The sequence below is a fragment of the Pongo abelii genome, chromosome 7, assembly GCF_028885655.2.
Source record: "Pongo abelii isolate AG06213 chromosome 7, NHGRI_mPonAbe1-v2.0_pri, whole genome shotgun sequence".
In the NCBI taxonomy this organism is placed as follows: domain Eukaryota; kingdom Metazoa; phylum Chordata; class Mammalia; order Primates; family Hominidae; genus Pongo; species Pongo abelii.
Window position 1 is genome coordinate 10,141,469 of NC_071992.2, and position 20,955 is coordinate 10,162,423.

The 20,955-nt window shown below is 50.1% G+C and overlaps 1 protein-coding gene across 1 annotated transcript; it reads right to left on the reverse strand.

The window, feature by feature from the left end:
• Positions 1 to 1,148: 1,148 nt before the first annotated feature.
• Positions 1,149 to 5,363, reverse strand: LOC134761890 (chitobiosyldiphosphodolichol beta-mannosyltransferase-like). Its single transcript, XM_063726480.1, is given in 4 exon segments — positions 1,149 to 1,444; positions 2,432 to 2,507; positions 3,515 to 3,670; positions 5,155 to 5,363. Coding segments are annotated over 4 exon segments (573 nt in total). The 3' UTR covers positions 1,149 to 1,312.
• Positions 5,364 to 20,955: the final 15,592 nt, after the last annotated feature.

The following is a 20,955-nucleotide window of genomic DNA, read 5'->3' on the forward strand; positions in this document are numbered from 1 at the left end:
TTCTATGAAAAACCAGATTTCTGGTCCCATCCTGGAGGCCAATTCTAGGTACGTGGGTGGGCCTGGGAACCTGTGAACCAAGTAAACTGACTTGGACACCCCCCCACCCTGCCAGGCCTGTCTTAGCAGCCCCACACAATACGTTCATGTCCTGTCCCCAAACACCGCCATCCTCAAACACGTGCTCTGTTCCCAGGCCAGGCCAGGCCGGGATCAGATGGGAAGCAGAAGCTCATCATGACCAGAAACTGTTTCCCTACGGAGAGCACTTGGAGATGGCAATGCTGAACCTCACACCGTAGGACTCACACACGACTCCAATGTGATTGTGAGAATCAAGTCACTCTCATGGGAAGAATTTTTATATGGGAAAGCGGATAAAAGTTTCATTGGACTAGAATGTTTGAAGAATGCTAAATTCCAAGTCAGGAACCACAAACTGCCCTCTAATAAGACATCGGCTATCTAAGCATGTGGGTGCCCCGTTTCTGCCAGCAGTTCTGGTTCTTAAGAAAATCACCATAAATCAGACATGAAAATTCTGGCTCCAAAAACAGCATTTTCTTTGTGCAACTAAAAACGTGTGTATCAAGTATGACGTTCCTCCAACGTGGACACACTCGGTTCCTCAGAAAGCCAAGCCCGCTGCAGCTGCCACATCCCTGGACACACTCAGTTCCTCAGAAAGCCAAGCACGCCACAGCTGCCACATCCCTGGACACACTCGGTTCCTCACAAAGCCAAGCCCGCCACAGCTGCCACATCCCTGGACATACTCGGTTCCTCACAAAGCCAAGCCCGCCACAGCTGCCACATCCCTGGACGCACTCCGTTCCTCACAAAGCCAAGCCCGCTGCAGCTGCCACATCCTTGGACACACTCGGTTCCTCACAAAGCCAAGCCCGCTGCAGCTGCCACATCCCTGGGCTTATGGTGCAGCAGGTGCTTTTTTGAAGACAGGAATCAAAGTGTTAGGAACATGGCAGAAAGGTGACACCTGGAGACCAAATACAGGATGAGGAGTACTGCAGAGGTCACAGGCAAGTCACAGAACAGTAATACGCTAGCAGGGGCATGAGGCGTGAAGAACAGAAGAAGACAGGAAGTGTTTCTGAGCCTCCAAAGAAGAAATCAGGGCCAACCACAGCTTCCCGGGTCACAGAACCAATTCATTCACCAGGCGGCACCACTGCCGTCATTTCAGTTTCTGGCCACTGGGAGGCGCTGCTCGAAAGGGTTTGCCCTGAGACTCCAAGAAGAAGCTGCGGGAAGGACAGCAGGGGTCCTGGGGTTTTAGCCTCTGGCCCAGGAGTTATGTGTCCATAACCAAAGGGAGCACAGTCTGCACCCAGCTCTCATCCCATCAGAGCTACTGCGACTCACGCAGGTTCTTCCGGAACTGGTTTAGCTTGCCTGCAGGATCAGGAAAGTTTGAGAAAAGCATCTGCAAAATACTAAAGAGCAGAGCTTACCTCATTGCCTGTCCCCACCCCATGCCAGGTCACCACCTGGCTGACCCCAGGTCCCCGACCCAACAACAACCCCTCCCAAGTCCCTAACTCCCTCACTTGGACTTGAAACCCTTCACACCCCAGCAGCGCTCCGCCTCCAACTTGACATTATGCTTTCTGGAAACTTCCCCGTATGTCCCACTTTGCCACACTTGGTGCCCTGGAGCACCTTCCGACCTCTACATGCTGTACGTTCCCCTATGAGCACCCTCCTCTCGGCCTCTGGCCAACACAGTCCCACCCATCTGTGGGTAACAAGGAGGTGTCGGTCTTCCTTTCAGCCTTGCTAAACTATCTGAATCAAGGATCACAAACTACAGCCTGCAGGCCAAATCCAGCCCACAGCCTGTGTTTCTAAATAGTTTTATTGGAACAAAGCCACACCCCTTAATCTACAGATGATCTGTGGCTACTTTCACACCACAACACAGTACCATGGTTCTGATAGAGACTGGGGGACCTAGTCTAAATGACTTCCGACCTGGACCTTTACTGAAAATCCTCCCAATCATTCTGTTGACAAGAATGTATTACGTTTTGCAATAAGAAACAAGTAACCTTTGCAGAATTCCACCCATCTTTCAAGGCTGGTCCCAGAAGCTCCCTTTGCCCGCCTACCTACCTGATCCTGATCACTTCCTAAACTGCAGCCTGGCTCACCTGGCTCCAGCATCATTTGTGCAGTGTCAGCTCCATAAATCCAGAGGGCAAGTGGGGGTGTGTCCTAACTTTCCCAAGCCTACTGTACCAAAATGGGACAGCAGAGTAGGCCAGCCTCTGTGACTTCTGCTCCCTCCCTAGCTTTTCCACCAGACCCCGCATGGTCCCACCCTGGCTGTGGGAAGCAGGGATCAGGGAGCATGGCTCAGTGCCAGTCTCCAGAACGCTGCCCACCCTGGCGTGGTGGCAGACATGGATACCTGCAGCTGAGCTGCCAGTTCCTCTGAGTCCTCAAAGACCAGGCCATTTTCTTCATGTTTCACCAGCTCATGTAAACTGCAAAAACAACCAAAGGAGCCTGAGAGCTGCCTGGAGAAGACACAGGAACCCTGGAGTGCCCAGCTGGGCTCCCATCCACCCCACGCTCAAGCCAGGCTGGGGGTTGGAACAGGGGGTGTGGTTTCTGGGTGCTGGTTCTTAGATTTGGCATCTGAAGGGTTTAAAGGCCTGGGGGGGTGCACATCAAAATGGCCAAACTGATTTGAGGAGGGAGCCTTAAGGAGGGTTTGTACATTCTGTGCTGGATGCTCTTCAAGGACTGAAGAATTATTTTTGCATGTTTTTGTTAGTTCCATGGCCATGGAACAAGTGAAGGCAAGCCCCTGGGGACGGGCTCAGCACATCAAAGATGACTTTTCTAGGGCACCAGGTTTGATCCTGACATTCTCTGAGTTCAGCTCACACAAGCGGCTCGCATCAGTGAATCCCATCCAAGGGCCGGCTCCTGAGCAGGTGCCAAGGGCTTAACTTGTGCTGGGGCTACTGCTTCTAGAATCTCCTCTAATGTCGCCCTTTCAAACACCCGTCTATGCTGGGTGGAGTGAGCCACAGCATGACACTCATTTAACTGATTCAAACCCACCATGAGAGCTTGGCCAAAAGGGACAATGGTGGGAGAGAAAGAAACAAAGAAAGGCATGTAAGCCTGCAGGCAATTTCCGCCAATTCTACTCCAGGAGCAAAAGCCCCGAGTGGAGTTCTAGTATTTAAGGTGCTTTTTTTTTATATTAGGTTGGTGCAAAAGTAATTGCCATTTTTTAATGGCAGAAACCGTGATTACTTTTGTACCAACCTAAATATAACATGAGCTCTAAATGGAACCAACTACTTCAGTGAGGCTCAGCCCAGCCACAGTAACCGCATGGCTCCTCCTCCTGGCCTCCAGTGTGTGCTGGACTGACCGAGGGGCAGGGCCTCACTGTGGGCAGCTCGCTCCGCACTGCTTTCCCCTCAGCGGTGGATCTGGGAAGCTATCCCCAGAAAGATTCGGGTTCTGCTCCTACCACTTGAAGTTCACGGCACACGCAGGCAAACAGCACCCGAACATGTCCACCAGCTTCATGGGCAGGTCCAGGCCACTGGAGGACGTGTCCAAACAGACACCCAGGTCCACCGACCCCACTAGGCAAGAGGGGTGGGTCAGAGCACTGGTCTCTGCCCTGGGAACACAAATCCTCCCAGCACAGTGAGGCCAACATCCCCCGAGGGGAGTGAAAATTGGATAAGGCCCCCGACAGCCCCAAGCACAAGTGGCTTAAGCTGGCCAAGAAGCCACAGGGCCTGGCTGGGACATCTGAAAATGTAAGTTGACACTTTCTCTATGTAACCACAATTTGGTTTTTTTTTGCTGTTGTTTTGTTTTGTTTTGTTTCGCTTTCTTTTGAGACAGAGTCTCACTCTGTCACCCAGGCTGGAGTGCAGTGGCATAATCTCAGCTCACTGCAACCTCCACCACCCAGGTTCACCTCCCGCCTGTAATCCCAGCATTTTGGGACGCCAAGGCGGGCGGATCACCTGAGGTCAGGAGTTTATGACCAGCCTGGCCAACATGGTGAAACCCCATCTCTACTAAAAAAAAAATACAAAATTAGTGAAGCGTCGTGGCAGGTGCCTGTAATCCCAGCTACTCAGGAAGCTGAGGCAGGAGAATCGCTTGAACCCAGGAAGGCAGCGGTTGCAGTGAGCCAAGATCGTGCCATTGCACTCTAGCCTGGGCTACAAGAGCGAAACTCCGTCTCAAAATAATAATAATAATAATAATAACAATAATAATAATAACAGTAATAATAATAATAATAATAATAAACCACAGCACACCCACCACAAACCAGCTGTCAGTGTGAAAATAAAGTCAAATAGCTTAACATTTCTAAAGACTAGCTGGGGCCAGGCATGATGGGTCATGCCTGGAATCCCAGCACTTATGGAGGCCAAGACGAGAGGATCACTTGAGGTCAGGAGTTCAAGACCAGCCTGGCCAACATGGTGAAACCCTGTCTCTACTAAAAATACAAAAATAAGCCAGGTGTTGTGGCGCGCTCCTGTAATCCTGTAATCTACTCGGGAGGCTGAGGTGGGAGAATCGCTTGAACCCAGGAGGGGCAGGTTGCATGACTGAGATCACGCACTCCAGCCTAGGCAACGGAGCAAGGCTGTCTAAAACAAAGACTAGTTGGAGAATCCTGCCAGGAAAAGGCCCTCAGCCTCCAACTGCTCTGCTCACTCGAAGCTGGAAGATGCAGCTCTAGAGATGCATCAGGACCAAGCCACGACTCCCCACTTGGAGAAATCAACGCGGAAAGAGACGGAGGCAAAGGAGAACCATCTCACTGGGAGAGGCGACGCCGTTTGACATATCGTCCCTGTACCTCCCAAAGCCACTGCCCTCCCACACCTGGGTAACAGTGGCCCCAACCCCAGGCCCAGCCCTCCTGTAGGAAGGAAGAGGACTGAACGGAGGGTGTGGCAGGCTGAAAGGACGTGGCCTCCTCAAACCCCTTGGTAAAGGGCCTCTGGGGCCACCTGGCAGGGAGGGGCTGGCACACCAGGAAGTAGCCTCCTCTCGGGAGTTCAGCCAGAGCCCAGCTCCTGTCCCCAAGTGGCCTCCAGAGCCACCTTCTCATAAAAAGTACATCCTGCCCACCCCTGCTCCCCCTGCTTAACGCCCTGCCTAACGCCCTGCCTCCTCCCTGAGCCTCCTGCTGGCCTCTCACCTAGAAGCGGGGGTAGTCCTCGGCCCTCTAGCCAGGGGGTGCAGACCTGGATGTGCTGGAAATGCTTCTGGTGGATGAGGCGGCTGTAATACTCCCTCAGAGGCCCTTTGCCTTCACAGAGAAGAGCAGACACTGCCATGGACCCATCTCTGTCCCTGCCACATGGCCCCAGGCCCAAGACACACCCCCTTAGGAGGGATCCTTTTCCCAGAAGCTCCACCCCTCGGCAGCTCCAGTCAGGCCCCATCTAGGCCCTTCCAGAAGCACCCCAGGAGCCCCAAGACCTGCAGAGGTGTGTGCACCCTGACCCCTGACGCATAGCCCTGCACCTGCAGCCAGCTGGCCTCAGGCTGCAAACATGGCGGGGTAAGCACTGGCCTGGCACCCGACCGCCCACTAGGTGGACCCAGCCTTCTGTCTGTGTTGTGCACAGGGGACACGAGGACTCCCACTGCCCTGGCGCGGAGCACATGGCCCAGGTTCCAAGCCGGCCCTGCTCTGCCACAGCCCCCAGAGCACATGAGGCTGGTTCCAAGATGCCCCTGCCCTGCCACTGCCTCCAGAGCACGTGGCACGGGTTCCAAACCACTCCTGGGAGCCTAGAGGCCAGAGGAGGGAGGAGAGCAGGACCAGCAGCTGACCCAGACCCCGCCTCTTCCCAAACCGCTTCCGCTTTTCTCCCTCCTCACTGAATCACCTTGAAAGGGCTTAGCAGCAGTAACTGTGGGACAGGGGCTCTTCCGTTTGAAAAATTAAAAGAGGTTTGGTTAAGGCACCGATGACATGGCCGGGCACAGTGGTTCTTATCTATAATTCCAGCATATTGGGAGGCCAAAGCCGGTGGATCACTTGAGGTCAGGAGTTCAAGACCAGCCTGGCCAACATGGTGAAACCCTGTATCCACTAAAAATACAAAAATAAGCTGGGTGTGGTGGGCACCTGTAGTCCCAGCTACTCGGGAGGCTGAGGCATGAGAATTGCTTGGATGTGAGAGGCAGAGGTTGCAGTGAGCTGAGATCGCACCACTGCACCCCAGCCTGGGCGACAGAGACTTTGTCTCAAAAAAGAAAAAAAATAAAGACACCAATGACGAAACAACAAAAAAAGATGCCTGGAAACTACTGAAAAAGTAGAAAGCTTGGTATCTACAGATTCAAATCTGGGCTCCCTGCCCTGCTGTGAAACCCCCTGAGCCTCAGTTTCCCACATGCCAAGCAGTATAAGACCCTATGGCAGAGAGCTGCAGTGAGGATTAAGGAGACAAGATCATGGGAAGCACAGGGTAAAGGCTGCGTGCCCCTCACCCTCTGCCATCCCCCAACCAAACAGACACCCAGGGTCCCAGGCGGTACCTGTTATCACACAGACGACAGAAGGAAAGTTGTGTCCGTCAAGAGTCAGTTGTTCAAACTCTGTGATTAAAAAAAGAAACAATTCTACATGGAATTTCCCATAGAGTTTTGTTTGTTTGTTTGTTTGTTTGTTTGTTTGTTTTTCTGACAGACTCTCGCTCTTCCACCCAGGCTGGAATGCAATGGCATGATCTCAGCTCACTGCAACTTCTGCCTCCCGAGTTCAAGTAATTCTCGTGCATCAGCCTCCCAAGTAGCTGGGATTACAGGCGCCCACCACCATACCTAGCTAATTTTTGTATTTTTGGTAGAGACAGGTTTCGCCATGTTGGCCAGGTTGGTCTCAAACTCCTGACCTCGGGTGATCTGTCTGCCTCGGCCTCCCAGATTTCTAGGATTACAGGTATGAGCCACCATGCAGATTCAGAAAAATTTTTTAAATAAACAATAGCCAGAGTCACCTGGTCAGGTGGAGAAAGTGCACTGCTCTGGCAGGGAGGCCACCAGCCTCTGTGAGATACTCTCCTGGAGGAGGCATTTCAGCCTCATGGCCTGGTCACTCAATGATCCAACTGGGGATTCAGTGCGGCCCACCTACACCACCCCTACTGTCCCCAGGCTGCCCAACCCAGTAGCCCAGGACAGGAACATGCTGCAGGCCAGGCAAGCAGCTCACAGCTCAGTGGCCCCGATAAGAACAGAGCTCCTCACCGCAGCCACACACCTAATTTCTAAAGCTGTCAGCAGGATAGAGAAGTCTTCCTCCTCTATGAGAAGAGAATTGAATGTCAGGGGCCTGTTTCTAGACACCACTCTTCCAGCTCACACGCCCTCCCCTTCTCATTGAGACCGTGGCGGGGTGGGGGCATGCAGGACTGGCAGGTGTGAGGAGAACACAGGTTGGCCAGGTGCCCGTCACAGCAACCCCAAGTGTCCCAGGGATCGTGCAGACCTGTCCAGCTTGTGCTGCTGACCAGCAGGGCTGGCCGCTAGCGGAGACGCGTCACCAGCCCGCTCCCAGCATCCCGCTCCGTGAAGGCCGACTGCTCCGTGGCTGATTCCTCAGGTTCTGGGCTGAATGAGCAGAAAAAAACCCTGTGAGAGGCCACAGAGCAGGCCCAGGACTCAGAACGGGCATCTCCTGTCATGGCGAGGCCTGCAGGCTCCCAAAGTTTTGGGTGCCCGGCCGCATCAGCAGAACCAGGCCACCCCTGCCATCCGAGGCCTGGGCTTGCTTTCTCTAATATTGTTGCTGAGTGCTAAGGTTACAACAGCAAACAAGACTGACTCATTCCTTTTCTCCACGGGACTTACTGTCTTATCATCCCCTGGACTCAAGATGAGGGTGCTAGGACGCCCTCCCACACCACCCCATCTTGCCCAGGGGCACACCTCAGGGTATGTGGACCTGCGCAAAGTCCCTTCCTTAGCCCCATGAGACACCCCAGGGGACACACAGGTCCACAGATCCTGCCACAGGCCTGGGAACCCTTTGGCAGGAGAGTAAGACAGTGCAGGGGTCCTCAAACATTTCTTAAAGGGCCAGAAAGTAAATACTTCAGGCTTTGCGGGCCACAGGTTCTCTGTTGCAAACCGCTATTCTGCTATTGTAGCTCAAAGGCGGCTATAGACAACTCAGAAGTTAATGAGTGTGTTGTGTCCCAATGAAACTTGATTTACAAAGCAGGAGACTGGCCTGTAGCCTTAGTTTGCCAACCCCTGGATGAGTGGGTTCCCAGGTCTGCAGTGAGAAGGGGAGAGGCCAGGGCAGTGGCGAGCAGGAGAGAAGGCAGCTGAGGATGGGAGGCCTACCGGGCCCTGAACGGAGAGTGCGTGCCGCCCAGCTTCATGAAGAGCCGGTGCTGCAGGTCCAGAGGTGCCCCTTTAAAGAAAGAAGCCGGCCTGTCTTAGACGGTCACAGCCCTGCAATGAAATCATTGCAGGGCTATTGCATTACTCCAGCGTGGAGGCTACTTTCTGCTCAAACCACTCATTTGGGTCCCGCTCCCAACGTCACCCATCCTCAGCAAAACAACCTTTATTTCCTTCTTCCATAAAGTTCCCCTGAAGCCCTGAGGAATCACCGAATGAAAGGGGTTTTTACAAACAGGAAACTTAAGTGGAGTGCCAATACACAACATGGATTGCACCAGGCTAGTTCTAAGATAAAACAAGACTGTGGACAACTGGACAGATAAGACCCACATGACTCTGCACTGCCTGGGTCTCTTATTGTGTGGAGGAATGTCTTAGTCTGTGGCTCCTGTGGGTGTAGCTAAAGCACGAACCAGGAGTCTTCATCCTTAGAAAGCAATTAGACAGACACCTCAGAACCAATCCCATACTGCAGCCTTCCACAGAACCTTCTGAAACCTTCTGGAATGTAACTCATTACTGCCAGAGAGACTTTGATGAGAGTCTACTCTCCACCATTTTTCTTCAAAGAGAATACCCACATATTCTCTTTCCATGGAAAGGTAAGTTATTAGAGTTTATGCAGTCTGGTATATTAATTGAGAGCTTTACTTCAAAGAATGTCACGTTTACGATTTAGACTCATAGACTCGGTTAAAAAGACAGTGTTGACTATTAAGTTGTAAATTACTATGATGATCATTATTATTCAAGCAAGCTGTGAGAAATAAGCATTATCTCACAATATCTGCACTTTAGTGAACCTGAAGGAAGAGTGTATTTGATGGAATTACAGAAGCCTGAGAACCACAGGGGAATTCTCACTGCAGGGTATTCAGGGTCCAAACTGATTCTATTTTGCATGCTCAATCTTTCCTCAATTTATTTTTATTTATTTATTTATTTTTGAGACATGGTCTCACTCTGTCACCCAGGCTGGAGGGCCTTGGTGCAATCTCAGCTCACTGCAACCTTGCCTCCCGGGTTTAAGTGATTCTCCTGCCTCAGACTCCAGAGTAGCTGGGGTTTCAGGCATCCACCGCAAACCCCAGCTAATTTTTGTATTTTTAGTAGAGATGGGATTTCACCATGTTGGCCAGGCTGGTCTCGAACTCCTGACCTCAGGTAATCCTCCTGCGTCGACCTCCCAAAATGCTGGGATTACAGGCATGAGCCATTGTGCCCGACACTCAATTTTATTTTTTATTTATTTATTATTTATTTATTTAGAGATGGATTTTCACTCTTTTCCCCCAGGCTGGAGTGCAGTGGTGTGATCTCGGCTCACTGCTACTTCTGCCTCCAGGATTCAAGCGATTCTCCTACCTCAGCCTCCCACGAAGCTGGGATTATCGTCACGCAACCCTAAGCCTGGCTAATTTTTGTACTTTTAAGTAGAGACAGGGTTTCACCATGTTGGCCGGGCTGGTATCGAACCCCTGACCTCAGCTGATCCACCCGCCTCGGCCTCCCAAACTGCTGAGATTACAGGTGTGAGTCACTGCACCTGGCTCTTCAATTTAATTTTAATAAAATTATCAAAGAAATAAGCCACAAAAGCACAATGTGCAAAGTTTAGAACAGAGTTGTCCAATAGAAATATAATGTAATCTACATGTGTAATATTAAATAATTTAGTCACCACAATAGAAAAAGTAAAAGGGGTGAAATGAATTCTCCTAGTAAACTTTAACCAATATATTCAAAATATTATTATTTCAACATTAAAGAATACTTAAAAATTCTTAACGGATATTTTATGTTCTTTTTTTTTTTCCTTTAGAAGGCTTGGAAATCTAGTGTATATTTTACACTAACACCATACCTCAATTGAGATGGCCACATCTCAAGTACTCAGTAGCCACATTTGGCCTGAGACCACGACTCTGGGCAGCACAGATTTAGGTGAGTCTAAGGCAGGGCACAGGGGGGCAATTAGGATCAGGTGTGGAGCCTGGGGCCTTGTTTAGCAGCCTTTGGTGAGGGCACATTCTTTCCATAAAACCCAGGTCAAGCGTGCCTCACAAAGGGGCCAGTGGAGGTGCCTCAGTTTGCTTGTGAGCTTGGCATCTCCAGCTTGCCTTCCTACACAACACAAACACGAACACCGCCAATCCTAAGTAAAGTAATGAGGAGCCCAAGTTTCTGTCTGTACAACACGGACAACACAGACAACCTCTGGAGGGACTGTCTGTGTGTTTGTGTTCACGGTAGATGACATTCAGTGTGTATTTCTGAATATGACCTGTTGAAGTGTAGGTTTGCGTGTGAGGTTATTGCAGGGGACTGGGTGGACTATTTTCTCCTGGGGTGTGTTTCACTCGTCAGTTGTTGGTCGGCATGAGAAGGTGAAATTTTGCTAATGTGGGATATCCGTGGATCCTTCTCGCCACCTTGAGTCGTGGAAACTGGAATGCATTTGGAAGATAGGAACGGTGCTATTCTTTCTTACCCTGGCTCGCCGTTTTTACATTGGTTTTTGAATGGACCTCAGGCGCCCTAGGACATGTGCTCTTGGTGGAACCCACAGAACGCCGGAAACAGACAGACCGACTTGCCTGTTTCACGGTGTCCACTTCCAATGAGTTGAAACGGAAAATTTTCCCACTGGCATGTAAGTCATTTGGAAGTAAGTCGTATTGATAGTCAAGGAAATCACACACACGAGTGTGTGTCTTCAACGAAAATAAATTCAGAAAGCCCTGAAATCAATCTCATTTGTTGTGTTTACAGATGGCATCTGGGGAGATTCCGGGTCAGTCGTCCAGCTGCGAAAGGTGCATCTCTGAAGCCCAGTCCCTGTCCTGCAATCAGACTTATTTATCCGACGTGGTGTTTCAGTGGAAATGATTGTGGGAAATGGCCCCTACATTTTCAGTATTTCCTGATTAGATTTCATGGTCCCTCTCTCGTTAGGTGCAGTGATCAAAGTTGACCAACCACTGAGGAAGGTTGTCCAGTGCAAAACCCAGGGCTCGGTAGAACCGCAGAATCTTGGGTGCAACCCTGCTCAAGCACCCAAATGTGCATACGAACAGGGTCTCTGTGTGACGTGTGTGAAAACTACAGTGTGATGCGCATGGCTCGCAGACGGGTTATCCATTGGGCTCCCCTCAAAATCAGTTACGAGCATGAAAGGACACCGATGCCCAGGTCCCGGCTCCAGGAATAAGACCCTCCAGGGTCTAGTGTGAAGCCACGGCATCTGGATTGCTCAGGCTTCTGGGGATCATTCTCCTGAGAATGGTGGTTCCTTCCTCCCTGTGGAGCATCTTTCAAAACACTGCTCCTTTCTTCCCCCAGGACACTCGACATCAGGCGCAGGAAGCCTTCTGATTGAGCACACCTGGCCCATGAAAAGACAAGGGAAAGAAACGGGGCCGAAGGTCACAGTCCTCTCATTCCACCATCCTCCTTCAAATCATCCTAATTTCATGGGCCCTGAGGCCAGGGCTGTTTCTTTACACCTCGAGGCCTTGGCGCCGGGACTCAATTCTGCCCTGTTGCTTACTGTCTGAGACATTTTGGGAAAATCCCTAGAGCCAGGATCTCCATTCCTGGTAAGCCAGAGAGCCTGAAGACACACCCAAATTCTGGCCCTCTTAGCTCAGAGAACATGTCCACCATCGTCAGCATTAAAATTTTTGCACCAGATGTGCTAACTGCAATTCCACCATACAATGCCTAACTGGAAATGGAGGCAACATCTCAGATCCTGAACAATTGATGCGAGAATCCGTGAGACACACGGCTTATTTGGGCCTTTTGCCACTGAAACAAGGGCCAGTATTAACAACGTTATACAATCCTCTGATTCACTCCCTGCTTTTAAACCTCTGTGATGCTTTCTTCTCGAGACAGGGCCCCACTCCCGTCACCCATGCTTTTCTACGGTATAATTTTCCTTGTTTGCTTTTGTCAAATTGAGAACTTTTTATTTCATCTCTATCAAATGTTGATCCATTATCACATACGTATGAAAACATTACCACCCATACTGTGAGATATGTGCTTTTATTTTCATCATTTCTTTCATAAACCAAAGGTTTTAGTTGGGATACCTTCTGATATCTCAAGACTTTTGTTTCATGTTTTCTTAAACTGACGTCGGACGTCTGAAACCACTCACTGTACCATGTCATGACTATTTCTCTTTTCTGGTAAACCTCAATTTGGGGAATGTCATCAATTTGTCTCTCGGTGATTGCGTGATTTCACGAAAGTCTTTCACATTCTACTTTGTGCACTGAGTATCTCATCAAACTTCAGTGCATGTTTCTACCACTTGATGCTTTATTATATGGGAATCTAACTTTCACAAGAGCATTTCAGGCAAAGACTTGTCTTGTTCCCCACTGGCAGGCAATTTCACTCGGATACACAATCAACAGGCTGAGCATGGAAAGGTTATCGCTGGAAGGTCTGTTTGATTCCACGGATCTCTCCTTTCTTATTGAGGAAAAACAAATACGCTGTGCTAATTACTGTACTTCATTGACTATTCTCCAGTCAGAAAGCGCACTTCCGACTTCTTGTCCTTCAATCGCTGAAGGGATGATGGTATCTGCCAAAAGCACACACTTGAAAGTACATCCCAGCACAAACACACACACAGACAGACACACACACACACACAAACACGGACACAAACACACAAGCGCGCACACACACACGGCTTCATAGGTAAAGATTTCTTCCCTGACATTGTTTTACCTAAAATAAGGCAAGTGTGTGGCCACTGTCCCAACCCGGTTACACTCGTATTCTACGTGCCTATCAGCCTGAGGAGTAATTGGATTCAGGTGTTCTGGAAAGCATGATGTGGGCTGTGTCTGTTGAATTCCCAGCAATGCAAGGGGACACACCCTGTGACTCCTTCCTTAATTGAGTGCTGATATTTGATTGGTTTATCGCGCACCTGATGGGTGGGTGGGGTGTTCGCGGTTGGTGGGGGTGAGGTATATAAGGGCTGATGCGGCCAGACAGCTCCTCATTTGAACACCCTCTCGGCAGAGATAGCGTCTTTCTGCAACCCGCGGTCCCAGCAGTAAAACCTTGTGATCCTTGTTCCAGGCGACATGGAGGACGACTCACTCTGCTTGGGAGGGGAGTGGCAGTTGAACCGCTTTTCAAAACTCACATGTTCTGGGCCAGGTGCAGCTTTTGCTGAAATCCAGCGGACTTCTCTCCCTGAGAAGTCACCACTCTCATCTGAGACCCGTGTCGACCTCTGTGATGATTTGGCTCCTGTGGCAAGACAGCTTGCTCCCAGGGAGCAGCTTCCTCTGAGTAGCAGGAGACCTGCTGCGGTGGGGGCTGGGCTCCAGAATATGGGAAATACCTGCTACGTGAATGCTTCCCTGCAGTGCCTGACATACACACCGCCCCTTGCCAACTACATGCTGTCCCGGGAGCACTCTCAAACTTGTCATGGTCACAAGGGCTGCATGCTCTGTACTATGCAAGCTCACATCACACGGGCCCTCCACCGTCCTGGCCATGTCATCCAGCCCTCACGGGCATTGGCTGCTGGCTTCCATAGAGGCAAGCAGGAAGACGCCCATGAATTTCTGATGTTCACTGTGGATGCCATGAAAAAGGCATGCCTTCCCGGGCACAAGCTGGTAGATCATCACTCTAAGGACACCACCCTCATGCACCAAATATTTGGAGGGTACTGGAGATCTCAAATCAAGTGTCTCCACTGCCAGGGCATTTCAGACACCTTTGACCCTTACCTGGACATCGCCCTGGATATCCAGGCAGCTCAGAGTGTGAAGCAAGCTTTGGAACAGTTGGTGAAGCCCGAAGAACTCAATGGAGAGAATGCCTATCATTGTGGTCTTTGTCTCCAGAAGGCGCCGGCCTCCAAGACGTTAACTTTGCACACTTCTGCCAAGGTCCTCATCCTTGTATTGAAGAGATTCTCCCATGTCACAGGCAACAAACTTGCCAAGAGTGTGCAATATCCTGAGTGCCTTGACATGCAGCCATACATGTCTCAGCAGAACGCAGGACCTCTTGTCTATGTCCTCTATGCTGTGCTGGTCCACGCCGGGTGGAGCTGTCACAACGGACATTACTTCTCTTATGTCAAAGCTCAAGAAGGCCAGTGGTATAAAATGGATGATGCCGAGGTCACTGCCTCTGGCATCACTTCTGTCCTGAGTCAACAGGCCTATGTCCTCTTTTACATCCAGAAGAGTGAACGGGAAAGACACAGTGAGAGCGTGTCAAGAGGCAGGGAAGCAAGAGCCCTTGGCGCTGAAGACACAGACAGGCGAGCAACGCAAGGAGAGCTCAAGAGAGACCCCTGCCTCCAGGTACCCGAGTTGGACGAGCACTTGGTGGAAACGGCCACTCAGGAAAGCACCTTAGACCACTGGAAATTCCTCCAAGAGCAAAACAAAACCAAGCCTGACTTCAACGTCAGAAAAGTCGAAGGTACCCTGCCTCCCAACGTACTTGTGATTCATCAATCGAAATACAAGTGTGGGATGAAAAACCACCATCCTGAACAGCAAAGCTCCCTGCTAAACCTCTCCTCAACGAACCCGACAGATCACGAGTCCATGAACACTGGCACACTCGCTTCTCTGCAAGGGAGGACCAGGAGATCCAAAGGGAAGAACAAACACAGCAAGAGGGCTCTGCTTCTGTGCCAGTGAGCTCAGTGGATGTGCCGACCCACACATAGGGGTGCGCAAACACACACACACACACACACACACCCACAAGCACGCACGCAAACACACACACACCCACACAAACACGAACACTGCCAATCCTAAGTAAAGTAATGAGGAGCCCAAGTTTCTGTCTGTACAACACGGACAACGCAGACAACCTCTGGAGGGACTGTCTGTGTGTTTGTGTTCACGGTAGATGACATTCAGTGTGTATTTCTGAATATGACCTGTTGACGTGTAGGTTTGCGTGTGAGGTTATTGCAGGGGACTGGGTTGACTATTTTCTCCTGGGGTGTGTTTCACTCGTCAGTTGTTGGTCGGCATGAGAAGGTGAAATTTTGTTAATGTGGGACATCCGTGGATCCTTCTCGCCACCTTGAGTCGTGGAAACTGGAATGCATTTGGAAGATAGGAACGGTGCTCTTCTTTCTTACCCTGACTCGCCGTTTTTACACTGGTTTTTGAATGGACCTCAGGCGCCCTAGGACTTGTGCACTTGGTGGAACCCACAGAACGCCGGAAACAGACAGACCGACTTGCCTGTTTCACGGTGTCCAATTCCAATGAGTAGAAACGGAAAATTTTCCCACTGGCATGTAAGTCATTAGGAAGTAAGTCGTATTGGTAGTCAAGGAAATCACACACAGGAGTGTGTGTCTTCAACGAAACTAAATTCAGAAAGCCCTGAAATCAATCTCATTTGGTGTGTTTACAGACGGCATCTGGGGAGATTCCGGGTCATTCGTCCAGCTGCGAAAGGTGCATCTCTGAAGCCCAGTCCCTGTCCTGCAATCAGACTTATTTATCCGACGTGGTGTTTCAGTGGAAATGATTGTGGGAAATGACCACTTCCTTTTCTGTATTTGCTGATTAGGTTTCATGGTCCCTGTCTCGTTAGGTGCAGTGATCAGAATTGACCAACCCCTGAGGAAGGTTGTCCAGTGCACAACCCAGGGCTCGGTAGAACCGCAGAATCTTGGGTGCAACCCTGCTCAAGCACCCAAATGTGCACACGAACAGGGTTTCTGTGTGACGTGTGTGAAAACTACAGTGTGATGCGAATGACTCGCAGACAGTTTATCCATTGGGCTCCCCTCAAAATCAGTTATGAGCATGAAAGGACACCGATGCCCAGGTCCCGGCTCCAGGAATAAGACCCTCCAGGGTCTAGTGTGAAGCCACGGCATCTGGATTGCTCAGGCTTCTGGGGATCATTCTCCTGAGAATGGTGGCTCCTTTCTCCCTGTGGAGCATCTTTCAAAACAGTGCTCCTTTCTTCCCCCAGGACACTCGACATCAGGCGCAGGAAGCCTTCTGATTGAGCACACCTGGCCCATGAAAAGACAAGGGAAAGAAACGGGGCCGAAGGTCACAGTCCTCTCATTCCACCATCCTTCTTTAAATCATCCTAATTTCATGGGCCCTGAGGCCAGGGCTGTTTCTTTACACCTCGAGGCCTTGGCGCCGGGACTCAATTCTGCCCTGTTGCTTACTGTCTGAGACATTTTGGGAAAATCCCTAGAGCCAGGATCTCCATTCCTGGTAAGCCAGAGAGCCTGAAGACACACCCAAATTCTGACCCTCTTAGCTCAGGGAACATGTCCACCTTCGTCAGCATTAAAATTTTTGCACCAGATGTGCTAACTGCAATTCCACCATACAATGCCTAACTGGAAATGGAGGCAACATCTCAGATCCTGAACAATTGATGCGAGAATCCGTGAGACACACGGCTTATTTGGGCCTTTTGCCACTGAAACAAGGGCCAGTATTAACAACGTTATACAATCCTCTGATTCACTCCCTGCTTTTCAATCTCTGCGATGCTTTCTTCTTGAGACAGGGCCTCACTCCCGTCACCCGGGCTTTTCTACGGTATAATTTTCCTTGTTTGCTTTTGTCAAATTGGGAACTTCTTATTTCATCTCTATCAAATGTTGATCCATTATCACATACGTATGAAAATATTACCACCCATACTGTGAGATATGTTGCTTTTATTTTCATCATTTCTTTCATAAACCAAAGGTTTTAGTTGGGATACCTTCTGATATCTCAAGACTTTTGTTTCATGTTTTCTTAAACTGCCGTCGGACGTCTGAAACCGCTGACTGTAGCATGTCATGACTATTTCTCTTTTCTGGTAAACCTCAATTTGGGGAATGTCATCAATTAGTCTCTCGGTGATTGCGTGATTTCACGAAAGTCTTTCACATTCTACTTTGTGCACTGAGTATCTCTTCAAACTTCAGTGCATGTTTCTACCACTTGATGCTTTATTATATGGGAATCTAACTTTCACAAGAGCATTTCAGGCAAAGACTTGTCTTGTTCCCCACTGGCAGGCAATTTCACTCGGATACACAATCAATAGGCTGAGCATGGAAAGGTTATCGCTGGAAGGTCTGTTTGATTCCACGGATCTCTCCTTTCTTATTGAGGAAAAACAAATACGCTGTGCTAATTACTGTACTTCATTGACTATTCTCCAGTCAGAAAGCGCACTTCCGACTTCTTGTCCTTCAATCGCTGAAGGGATGATGGTATCTGCCAAAAGCACACACTTGAAAGTACATCCCAGCACAAACACACACACAGACACACACACACACACACACAAACACGGACACACACACACAAGCGCGCACACACACACGGCTTCATAGGTAAAGATTTCTTCCCTGACATTGTTTTACCTAAAATAAGGCAAGTGTGTGGCCACTGTCCCAACCCGGTTACACTCGTATTCTACGTGCCTATCAGCCTGAGGAGTAATTGGATTCAGGTGTTCTGGAAAGCATGATGTAGGCTGTGTCTGTTGAATTCCCAGCAATGCAAGGGGACACACCCTGTGACTCCTTCCTTAATTGAGTGCTGATATTTGATTGGTTTATCGCGCACCTGATGGGTGGGTGGGGTGTTCGCGGTTGGTGGGGGTGAGGTATATAAGGGCTGATGCGGCCAGACAGCTCCTCATTTGAACACCCTCTCGGCAGAGATAGCGTCTTTCTGCAACCCGCGGTCCCAGCAGTAAAACCTTGTGATCCTTGTTCCAGGCGACATGGAGGACGACTCACTCTGCTTGGGAGGGGAGTGGCAGTTGAACCGCTTTTCAAAACTCACATGTTCTGGGCCAGGTGCAGCTTTTGCTGAAATCCAGCGGACTTCTCTCCCTGAGAAGTCACCACTCTCATCTGAGACCCGTGTCGACCTCTGTGATGATTTGGCTCCTGTGGCAAGACAGCTTGCTCCCAGGGAGCAGCTTCCTCTGAGTAGCAGGAGACCTGCTGCGGTGGGGGCTGGGCTCCAGAATATGGGAAATACCTGCTACGTGAATGCTTCCCTGCAGTGCCTGACATACACACCGCCCCTTGCCAACTACATGCTGTCCCGGGAGCACTCTCAAACTTGTCATGGTCACAAGGGCTGCATGCTCTGTACTATGCAAGCTCACATCACACGGGCCCTCCACCGTCCTGGCCATGTCATCCAGCCCTCACGGGCATTGGCTGCTGGCTTCCATAGAGGCAAGCAGGAAGACGCCCATGAATTTCTGATGTTCACTGTGGATGCCATGAAAAAGGCGTGCCTTCCCGGGCACAAGCTGGTAGATCATCACTCTAAGGACACCACCCTCATGCACCAAATATTTGGAGGGTACTGGAGATCTCAAATCAAGTGTCTCCACTGCCAGGGCATTTCAGACACCTTTGACCTTTACCTGGACATCGCCCTGGATATCCAGGCAGCTCAGAGTGTGAAGCAAGCTTTGGAACAGTTGGTGAAGCCCGAAGAACTCAATGGAGAGAATGCCTATCATTGTGGTCTTTGTCTCCAGAAGGCGCCGGCCTCCAAGACGTTAACTTTGCACACTTCTGCCAAGGTCCTCATCCTTGTATTGAAGAGATTCTCCCATGTCACAGGCAACAAACTTGCCAAGAGTGTGCAATATCCTGAGTGCCTTGACATGCAGCCATACATGTCTCAGCAGAACGCAGGACCTGTTGTCTATGTCCTCTATGCTGTGCTGGTCCACGCCGGGTGGAGCTGTCACAACGGACATTACTTCTCTTATGTCAAAGCTCAAGAAGGCCAGTGGTATAAAATGGATGATGCCGAGGTCACTGCCTCTGGCATCACTTCTGTCCTGAGTCAACAGGCCTATGTCCTCTTTTACATCCAGAAGAGTGAATGGGAAAGACACAGTGAGAGCGTGTCAAGAGGCAGGGAAGCAAGAGCCCTTGGCGCTGAAGACACAGACAGGCGAGCAACGCAAGGAGAGCTCAAGAGAGACCCCTGCCTCCAGGTACCCGAGTTGGACGAGCACTTGGTGGAAACGGCCACTCAGGAAAGCACCTTAGACCACTGGAAATTCCTCCAAGAGCAAAACAAAACCAAGCCTGACTTCAACGTCAGAAAAGTCGAAGGTACCCTGCCTCCCAACGTACTTGTGATTCATCAATCGAAATACAAGTGTGGGATGAAAAACCACCATCCTGAACAGCAAAGCTCCCTGCTAAACCTCTCCTCAACGAACCCGACAGATCACGAGTCCATGAACACTGGCACACTCGCTTCTCTGCAAGGGAGGACCAGGAGATCCAAAGGGAAGAACAAACACAGCAAGAGGGCTCTGCTTCTGTGCCAGTGAGCTCAGTGGATGTGCCGACCCACACATAGGGGTGCGCAAACACACACACACACACACACACCCACAAGCACGCACGCAAACACACACACACCCACACAAACACGAACACTGCCAATCCTAAGTAAAGTAATGAGGAGCCCAAGTTTCTGTCTGTACAACACGGACAACGCAGACAACCTCTGGAGGGACTGTCTGTGTGTTTGTGTTCACGGTAGATGACATTCAGTGTGTATTTCTGAATATGACCTGTTGACGTGTAGGTTTGCGTGTGAGGTTATTGCAGGGGACTGGGTTGACTATTTTCTCCTGGGGTGTGTTTCACTCGTCAGTTGTTGGTCGGCATGAGAAGGTGAAATTTTGTTAATGTGGGACATCCGTGGATCCTTCTCGCCACCTTGAGTCGTGGAAACTGGAATGCATTTGGAAGATAGGAACGGTGCTCTTCTTTCTTACCCTGACTCGCCGTTTTTACACTGGTTTTTGAATGGACCTCAGGCGCCCTAGGACTTGTGCACTTGGTGGAACCCACAGAACGCCGGAAACAGACAGACCGACTTGCCTGTTTCACGGTGTCCAATTCCAATGAGTAGAAACGGAAAATTTTCCCACTGGCATGTAAGTCATTAGGAAGTAAGTCGTATTGGTAGTCAAGGAAATCACACACAGGAGTGTGTGTCTTCAACGAAACTAAATTCAGAAAGCCCTGAAATCAATCTCATTTGGTGTGTTTACAGACGGCATCTGGGGAGATTCCGGGTCATTCGTCCAGCTGCGAAAGGTGCATCTCTGAAGCCCAGTCCCTGTCCTGCAATCAGACTTATTTATCCGACGTGGTGTTTCAGTGGAAATGATTGTGGGAAATGACCACTTCCTTTTCTGTATTTGCTGATTAGGTTTCATGGTCCCTGTCTCGTTAGGTGCAGTGATCAGAATTGACCAACCCCTGAGGAAGGTTGTCCAGTGCACAACCCAGGGCTCGGTAGAACCGCAGAATCTTGGGTGCAACCCTGCTCAAGCACCCAAATGTGCACACGAACAGGGTTTCTGTGTGACGTGTGTGAAAACTACAGTGTGATGCGAATGACTCGCAGACAGTTTATCCATTGGGCTCCCCTCAAAATCAGT